At 33.9% G+C, this 10000-nt stretch overlaps 2 protein-coding genes across 2 annotated transcripts in view; one reads left to right on the forward strand and one right to left on the reverse strand.

Moving 5' to 3' along the window:
- LOC122255204 (dehydrogenase/reductase SDR family member 6) overlaps window positions 1-3185 on the forward strand; it is a 4458-nt gene extending 1273 nt beyond the window's left edge. Inside the window, exons 4-8 of the mRNA XM_043019138.2 lie at window positions 1-96; window positions 563-717; window positions 1527-1605; window positions 2597-2689; window positions 3026-3185. The exon at window positions 1-96 is cut by the window's left edge and continues 13 nt beyond it. Coding sequence (XP_042875072.2) covers window positions 1-96; window positions 563-717; window positions 1527-1605; window positions 2597-2689; window positions 3026-3079 — 477 coding nt within the window. The 3' untranslated portion in view covers window positions 3080-3185. The remainder of the gene's footprint in view (window positions 97-562; window positions 718-1526; window positions 1606-2596; window positions 2690-3025) is intronic.
- A 2970-nt stretch (window positions 3186-6155) lies between these two features.
- LOC122255208 (uncharacterized) overlaps window positions 6156-10000 on the reverse strand; it is a 9248-nt gene continuing 5403 nt past the window's right edge. Inside the window, exons 2-5 of the mRNA XM_086548929.1 lie at window positions 9439-10000; window positions 9022-9087; window positions 8260-8490; window positions 6156-8070 (exon numbers count right to left, since the gene is read on the reverse strand). The exon at window positions 9439-10000 is cut by the window's right edge and continues 2006 nt beyond it. Of these exons, the coding sequence (XP_086405055.1) occupies window positions 8014-8070; window positions 8260-8490; window positions 9022-9087; window positions 9439-10000 (916 nt within the window). The 3' untranslated portion in view covers window positions 6156-8013. The remainder of the gene's footprint in view (window positions 8071-8259; window positions 8491-9021; window positions 9088-9438) is intronic.

Consider the following 10000-nt stretch of genomic DNA (forward strand, 5'->3'; position numbering starts at 1 on the left):
GGCGACATCCTCTCCACCACAGAAGAAGAATGGGACTTCAGTTTTGATGTCAATGTGAAGAGCATGTATCACTTCATTCAAGCTTTCCTTCCTGCCGTAAGTTCAAAGATGATTCGGATTATTATTTCCATAAAGAGTTTTTTGTTAAGTTCTTTGAATTTAGATGGACATTAAACAATACTGCATTTGTTTTTATCCTCACCTTCCCTCCTTTCAAATCCAGGTTTTGATATATATCTGTGTACGTTTCTTTATTCAGAAATTCGCTATTATATAAACCTCTATATCAATTCGCTGATTGAACAGTTTTTTTTCAGTTATTACATAATATTTTAATTGCTAATTCAATAAATCCCAACGGAATATTTACGAAGATTTAATAAAAAAAAATTATATATATATATATATATATATATATATATATATATATATAATAACTTCATCTTCCTAGACATTAATTTCACTTTGTCCAAATAATTAATCAGTTCGCCAGCCATTTTATCCAAACGATCCCTTAGCTGACAATCAAAACGAAACGAAACCAAATCCCTGATCTCAACAGATGATTGAAAAACGCAAAGGTTCGATCATCAACATGTCATCGGCTGCCAGTACACTAAGGGGCATTGAACAGAGGGCTGTCTACGGTGCAACCAAAGGGGCTGTTATAGGCCTAACAAAAGGAGTTGCCAGGGATTGTGTGCAGAAAGGAGTGAGGTAAATCTGAAGGAGATTAGCGTGTTTTTGCTTCTTAATGTAAGGAGTAACAGATTATAGTGGGGTATAATTATATGTATGGCTGTGTCGGTGTGGGTGTACAGAACACCGCATTAATATGTGTTGAATACGATAATGCATATAAAATACATAATGCAGTACATGGACACACACACACATACATATATATATATATATATATATATATATATATATATATATATATATATATATATATATATATATATATAATATATATATTATATATATAATATATATATGTATAATATATATATATATATATATATATGTATATATATATATATATATATATATGTATGTATATATATATATATATATATATATATATATATATATATATATTTAAAGAAAGAGAGAGATTAGTATTTGTGTGCGTGTGTTTAAGGCAATTCAAAGAGTACACATGCATCTAGCTTACTTTAAGAGATTCCAACATAAGAGGATAGTATTTCAAATAATCAGTTTAGAGCACCTCGTTTGATTACGGTTTCTTTAGACCAAATTTTAAGGAAAAAGTTCTAGGCAGCCATTCAGTAACATTAAGAAGCTGTATGTAAATACGGTACATGTAGGCACATTTATGCTTAAGTGCAAATACAGAGGGTTAAGAGACCATATTTACAAGGCAATAATAATTTAAATACTTCATATAATATATTTATATATGAAAAAAAAGCTTGACAGACAGATGAACAGAAAAAGCTTTTTGCAATATGCACAAAGGAGGTGTTTTATATCATGACACAATAACACAATACCTTTTCCAGGTGTAATGTGGTTTGTCCGGGCCCGATAGCCACGGAAAGTTATAAGGAACGATGTCAAGACTTAGAGGATTCGGACAAGGTGAGTCCATGTGTTGAGGTTCAGGTGAGTGAATTCGGATGAGTGTTTTCAGGTGTACTCAGGTGAGTGTGTTGAGGTGGGTGTATTTGGGTTAGGAAATTCAGGTGAATGAATCCAGATGGGTGTATTTCGGTGAATGTTGTAGAGTGGAATTCAATGAATGTATTTAGGTGAGTGAATTCAGGGGACTAAATTCAAATGAGTGAATTCAGGTGACAATAGGTGAGTGTATTCAGATATGTGCATTCCGTTGATTGAGTTCAGGTGAATGTGTTTAGGTAAATATATTCATACGTGAGTATAAGTATATTCATATGAGACTATTCATTGAAGGAAAATTGTAAGTCAAGTGCGAAATGTCAATACAAGTCGTAAAACTAGTACATATACAAAACTACAGTTGAAAAACATGTTTTCTTTTTACTACTATATTCTATATGAAATTATTCGTTTTTCAAAGATGATGTGATTGCAGTAGACTTTTATTCGTAGTATCAGGAACACATATACACACATACAGAGAGAGAGAGAGAGAGAGAGAGAGAGAGAGAGAGAGAGAGAGAGAGAGAGAGAGAGAGAGAGAGAGAGAGAGAGAGAGAGAGAGAGAGAGAGAGAGAGAGAGAGATTGGCATACTAACCAAAAGACAGAGAAAAAACACATTAACCAATAGACAGAGAAATAGAAATATTAACGGACATACAAAGACAAAAGGAAGATAGATAATCTCAAACAAATATAACAAAAATAAAACACAAAAACAGCAGATGACCAGAGTCGGATTGAGAGAGAGAGAGAGAGAGAGAGAGAGAGAGAGAGAGAGAGAGAGATATTGGCACACTAACCAATAGCCAGAGAAATAGACATACTAACGAACATACAAAGATAAAATGAAAATAGACAAATCTGAGACAGGTAAACAAATAGACAAAACAAAACACAAAACGAACATATGCCCAGAAACCCGCATTGCCAAATCTCCTGACCGCACAGGGCCACATCGATTACATCGTAGAGAAGCTGATGGGACGTTTGGCAACACCGGAAGAGGTTGCCAACCTTTGCGTCTATTTGGCGTCTGACGAGGTAGTTTCCCTGCTTTTTATTTGGTATTGAAATATGTCGATACTGTATCGTATTAATATTGACTAGAAAACCTGAGTGTAGGTAATGGTGATGTATCATGGACTTCTTTCTAATATTGCAAATTAAATTGTTGCAATCCAGTCCATGCACAGTGTAAATGGTCACAATTTGAAAGATTTGGTGATTCGTAATCATAATTTGTATCGTGCCTATTAGCTTTCTTCTACATCACCATTTTCTTACATGTAAATGTTTTTGACCATTTTTATTTCAAGTAGGAATGAAATATTATAAAATGGTATGATGTTTTATATGTATATATATTTTTTTTTCTAGGCCTCCTATCACACTGGGAATGTCTTTACAATTGATGGTGGATTTTGTCTTTAAAGAATAAAGAAAAAAAAGAAGACAAGAGAAACAAGACTATCAGTAAAAATGAAAGATTCTGAGGAAAAATAATAGAAAATAGATCATTAAATTTTTAGTGACGAAAGTGGTATGTTTCATTTTCTTAATCCACTCAAAATATGTTTTTGTTTCCTTTTTACAAGTTTTTTTTTTTTTTTTTTTTTTTGTAAATTAAATCTTCGTAAATATTCGGTTGGGATTTATTGGATTCACAATTAAAATATTATGTAATAACTGAAAAAAAACGTCCTTGAGAATAAAGTAATATTAGTTTTAATCAATTTTGATATTCAGTATCTAAGTGTAATCTTAATATTTGTGAACTTGTTGATACTGATGATTGTAATGATATTTTTATCATTATATTTAAAAGAAGTATATAGTAATAATACTTAACAGAACCTCTGATAATAGATGGTAATAATAAAAAATGCAAATGGAAATGAGAATATGAGTAATAACAATAAATAATAATGATATTAATGATTAATAACAATGACTAATAATAATAACAACAATATCAATGATCATAATAATGATAATAGTAATAGTATTGGTAATCAATAACTGATAATACTAATAATAATTCCAAGAAAAATGAAAAATGATCAAATTAATAATATCAATGATAAGTAAAACTCCAAACAATAGTTAAAATGACATGGATGACAACAAATTATAAAAATAAGATAATTACGGAGTAAAATAATTGAAATATAATACTTATAAAATATAGCATATATAGAGCAACAACAATAATGATGTCATTCCCTGCAAAATGAAGTGCCATGTCCTCTTGCAGGATTATTCTACCAAAACCACAGTCATCCCAAACTGGCCTCTGTCACTGAAATAGAAGGTGACCGTGAATAAGTGTTCCTGAGTCCTGAGTCACATGAGCAGGCCTCGAGAGTTGGACTGGGAGGAGTTTCCAGACCTGCAACATCCACAAGCAGGTCATAAGCATTGGTCAAGAGGCCTGGTCGCAGGAGCTTAACCAGGAACTGACACTAGCAAGAGAGATCACATTGTCTGACCCAATTCAAGGTTCCCCTCTTAAAGATCAAGAGGAATGCCCAGTTTTCTATCAGGATTCCAAAGAGAAGCATTTGAGTTCCTTCTAGGAAAAATAAATGAACTCCGATATGACTGGAAACTGACCATCTCTACTCTGATACTTAAAAAGGAACATCTAGAAAACCTTTCATTAGTTTTTGGAAATCTGGGGCTCCACAAAGCTGATGGAGATGATGATGAGCAGGTGATACTCATTAGCATAGATGAGAAGGACCATTATGACCTCTCATTTGGTTTTGAATGATCTCCGGAAATAAATCTAAATATCTTAAGAAGCTCAAGTAACTCTATATAGGTTGCAAAATCAGGATATTTTGGTCAGGTTGGGACTTGTAGCTAGTTATACCTCAGGTCTGAATACCTTCCAAGTTCAAATTCTGGCTGCATAAGAACAAAAACCTAGCAAACCCAGTTTATATTATGTCAGGTTGGGAAATACAGAGGACATTGAAAAGTGTAGGAGAGACTATCGGATAAAATATTTGTAAGGAAAGGGAGCATGATAAGCTATGTGGGAGTTTGTGGTGTGGCATCTGAAAACCAAGTACAGAGGTATAAGAAAATATTTCCAGCAGAAACTCAAAGAATACCCTGAAGAGTTTTGTTTGCTTCTTCAATATTAAAGTGTTATATATTGGGTGACATACCCATCCAAACTTAAAGTCATAACTCTGTTTCAAGGAGGTATATTGGATGGCACTGATACAAAAAAATCATAAGTGACAGCATCCTGGATAGTTTAATTCTTACAAATTTATGTCAGGGGGCTTTTGCTAAAGATAATGAACCTAAAATTAATATAAAAAGTGCAAAGGACACAGTTACTTACACTTATGAGTTCAGGAAGTATATATAAAAGCCAAATCTCCTTTGACAAACCTAAACTAGATACAGGAGCAAATAAACTGTTTTTTTACAGGCTTGTTTCTTTGCACTTGTAATTGCTAGGTCCACTAAAATAACATTACTGCTATATGAATAACATTATCATTTCAAGTCTTACTGGTATCTATACCATCATTTAATATTTAACCCATCCACGACGGGGGAATTCTAGCCTTGAATGTCACAATGCCGGGGCGTTCGAATTATTAGGCCTAAATCAATTGAATGGCTGGCACAAAACTGTGCCGCCCGGCCACTGGGCTTTTGAATGAGCGGTACAGTACTGTACCACCCGTCCAGAGTGGGTTAATGTAATAACAGGTCCTACTAAGCCTCAACTATATATGGGCTTCTTTTAGATGCATCAGTAGTTATTGTCAATAATCTATAGCTCAATAGCTATGGTGTTACAATCAACTTATATGACTCAATGTAATATTGTCATTTAACCCTCGACACCGGGTATCAGAAAACGTATCAATCCCCAATAGCCAAGTTATTGACACAAGCTAATATCAGAGTTCCTAAGAGTGGCAATTAAGATCTCCCCATCAACCTTCCCTCCAAACTCTATTAGGGTCAACCCCTCCACTTGCCACCAGCTGCACCAGAACACCTACTATGCCATTCATCTTAAAGCTTTCTTCAAACTTGCCCCTAAAACATCAATTTATTTACAAACATCCCCCCAGCATGTCACTGAAACTCATTAACCCCCCTCACCACCAAGGAGTTAACCCATCCCCGACGGGGGAATTCTAGCCTTGAATGTCCAAATGCCGGGGCGTTCAAATTATTAGGCCAAAATCAATTGAATGGCTGGCACAATACTGTGCCGCCCGGCCACTGGGCTTTTGAATGCGCGGTACACATGCTGTACCACCCGTCCTGTGTGGGTTAACAAAGCACAAATGCTTGAGACTGGTAGAACCCTTATGCCTTATACATCTTATGTGATCTGTGTGGTATTCCCTATACTGATGATAAAGTGAAAAATATGCCCAATCTTATACTAAAGTGAATTTCACATTGCAAATAATATAATGGAACAAGACATGACAATGACCGAAGCAATGAATGGGAAGACAACACAAGTAATATAATATTTTATTGACAAAAGTATTAAATACCTTTCAAAATATAAAATACAAAATGAAAAGCTTTACTCTTATACTGACTAAAAATACATTACTCTGTCACACACATACATTGCATACACTGTCACAATGACAGTCGTCACAGGATTAACTTAACCATATGCAAAATAGTGACATTAATAGTAATCTATCTAACTTCACTCTATTAACAGAACTGTTGTAAAAAAGTATAAATGAGATTGATAAATTACAAAAACAATATACATATCTGACATTTCCTTAGAATTACATAATTCTGATGATCTACCAAGAAAGGTCAATTATGTATCTTTCTACATTTGTCAAAGTGAACAAGAGTATGGGTTATGTTAACTAGATCATAGCTTATGTACATTTTCATCAAAGCATTTTATCTTACATAAATATATACACATTATCAAAAAGACAAATATTTTTACACTGCGCTATTTACAAGCTGTAAGAAAAATATCCTTGTCGTCTTTAATAATATATTCAACAGAATGGCTCCTTTTACTCTATAATTTACTTTCAACTTTTTCAGTTTATTCAATGTTTGATTGAGTGGCCAAATTACACCAACCATCATTATGATAAAGAATACAATCTTTCACTTGACAATGTTGAGGTAAAAAAGAATTCATAGTGGTGACAGTGATCTTGAATTATTCTTCTCAAAATTTTGATCTTCAAAAATTATATTCTTGTACAGACATAAGTGTAAGAGTTTTTGAGTGTATTTATTTTTTTCTTCTTTTTAATACAGATTGATTGTAACATGTTGAAAAATTCTTTTGTAGTGAAAGACACTCATGCTACACCTATACTCCATGACATACACCATGAGCTGGATGATATGTAGACACCATTATATTAAAGAGAAAAGCTATACGAGATATTAATAACCCATAATACATAATGTCTTGCAACCCATAATAAATGTACTGTACAATTTTATAATTGTTTATATATTTTAATTTCAATTTTCCTCACATTCACATAAGTTTAGCACATATCAGTGTATGACCAAAGCTTATATATAATCTTATTTTATTGCATATTTCTTCAGCGACTGTTGTAATGTAATCTCTTTAATTTTCTTTGAAAACCTTGCTCATATTTTCTGTACAGTACATATATAACATATAGAATACATGTGTCTTCATAGTCAAAAGAGTTCTATGTCATTGGCATATGTTCTGTCTAACATTACTTTAATGTGACGTTTCCCTACTTACAGATAAAGAGTTGTCAATACAACACAGCCAAATTCAAAATAGGCACTATGTGGTACTAAGACATACTTTGCCTGAAGTGGAGCATGGGTATATCATAATCGTGAATCTTATACAGAATGAAAATAGGAGGGCCTTGTCCCCAGCCAAACTAGCCAAAGAAAAAGAGTGACAGAGAGCACCTTACTAGAAAAGACAGGATAGGTACTGAAGTCACATGGCTGCAAAATAAAACAATAGTAATAAATTTATAATGATAATAAAGTAATAAACATATTGCCTTATTCCATGTCAATTTATTAAAACAAATTGAAAATATGAATTGGGTTTCCTCCTTATTAAAGCTTTCAAATTTAAAAGAATAGTTTGCCCATCAGGTACTTGTTATGATACTTTGAAAAAATAACATGCCCAGTTTGAAAGTTCATATTAGTAGCTTCTAAATGGACACAAAACTTCCACGTACTAACATAAAAAGATATGTTAACTGAACAGTGTATAAACATGCTACTCTCTTTATAAAATTTTCCTTTTAAAAAAATAATAGTACAGCTAAGTGCATAACATTTTAAGCTCTTCCTCTACAAAGCTCTTGTTACCTCTATTTTGTGTGCTCTTTGTTTATCCGCAGAGAACTGCTTGCCAACAGTAAGCGAGGCTGTGGAAAAATGAAGGAATGATAAGAGTTTTAGATAAATATTTTTTTAGTATCAAGAACAAGTGCACAGGATAAAAATATTTCCATCTACCTTAAATAACACAACTAAAAATGCCATAAGTTAAACCGACTGAAAATAAGAACCTGCAGGACACCCAGCATAGAGAACTGTCATGTGACCTTCCTTACCTTTTTACTGTCGAGCTTCTTATCCTTCTGTTTCTTAACCCAATTGACATTCCCCAAGATGCTGTAAGCATGGCTCAATGGCACTGTGGAATCAAGTTGTTTGTGTCCTCTCTTAGGGCTGTGGGACACCTGCTCCTGTGCCCCGGGGTTGGACGGAGCTTTGGATGTTGGACTCGGCAGAGAGTCATCACTGTCATTGAGTTCCCAGAAACTCTTAGTGGTTCTCTGTACCTGCCAATGAGAGAGAACATGAGAGACTGAACCTTTTTCATATATTAAAATTTAGCAGTAGTACATCCTCAATTCTTATATAAATCTTTGATTATCAAAAATTGTAGAATTTAAAAATATCTTGCAGACAATGCACATTATATGATAAAGGAATCATGAATCTGTAAACATCATTTCACTATTTCTTCAAATCTCTGTTTTGTTTTAATACTTTCATGTTTAAAACATACATATTTACACACATATAAATAGCTAAAACCACATGCACATGCATTCAGTCACTCACACATGTATATAAATATATTCACTTCATTAGTTCTTTATTTCAGAGATAACATCTATGGCAAAGGATGATGATAACTCAAAAATTAGCTATGTAAATTGAGACCTAAAGAGAATACAACAGTTTTTTAAAACAGTGTAGTTAGAGACTTAGTCTTTAAAAATCAGTAGTTTAAGACAATATTTATCATGCATATTTCTATAGTGGTGATAAATACATATCATTATTGCCTGATATTTATTACTTACAGAGGAATCATTTTGTATGTTGCTGCCAACTGTACTCACTGGAGCAGGTCTATTCAACTGCATTGTCTGTTTGTGAAATAAGGGTAATCTTAAATGCTTAACATACATATACAAAGGTTTAGGCATAAATCTAAACACAAAGATACACCAAGACATTCATTGTAATTTAAAAGAGGCTAGTCACGTCTTACCCCACAAAAAAGTTACAAGACCACAGAAACTGACAATGCTTAAAATAATTAGAAATATATTAATCAATTTGCTTAATAACATTTTATTAAATAATGTTTCATAATATTAGAAAGGAACTAGATCTCCATGAATATAAAATTCATTATGAAGTTAAATCTGAATCGAATCTGGATCTAAAAATAAAACAAGCAAAGAAATCAACAAATCTGATTTTCGCAAACTCACATGATTTGAAGTGTCCCTTAGTTGTTCCCTAAGCTTGATGGCAGTTGTCAGGGAACTGTGGAAGGGACCAACGACCCTGGAGGAATTTTCAACAGTCAGAAGGGTTGTCTCCTCATCAGAACTCGAACTTTGCTCGGCCTGATCAGTCACAGACACGGTTGGCTTTTTGGAATTGTAGAGTTGGAGGAGCTTTGACTGTTCTGCCTCTCTATTACTCTCTTCCATGTTCCATCTGTTGATCTTCTTCAGGTAGGTGGAGTCAAGGGGGAAAGCCTGCGGTTTGGCAAACTTTTCCGAAGGGTTCTGTGGTTTCCCTCTTGTGTCCTCCTTTACTGAATGCTCTGGGACCGGTAGCATTTTCCGCTTTTGCATCACACCTAGTCCTTCTCTCTCTTGCTTTCTGCCCCTCTCGTTCAATGGATGAACTCTTGCTGCTGGATGAATCATAGAGGCAGCTGTGGTGTCTCCCATGATGCTCGAGAGTTCCACTGTGCTATTCCTTGCTATCATGCTACTCCACTTGAGCTGCATAGAGTCAGAGGCCTTGTGACCCTTATGGTAA

This window comes from Penaeus japonicus, unplaced genomic scaffold (genome assembly GCF_977035675.1).
Source record: "Penaeus japonicus unplaced genomic scaffold, GWHDUDI00000001_assembly GWHDUDI00000021, whole genome shotgun sequence".
NCBI classification, from domain to species: Eukaryota; Metazoa; Arthropoda; class Malacostraca; order Decapoda; family Penaeidae; genus Penaeus; species Penaeus japonicus.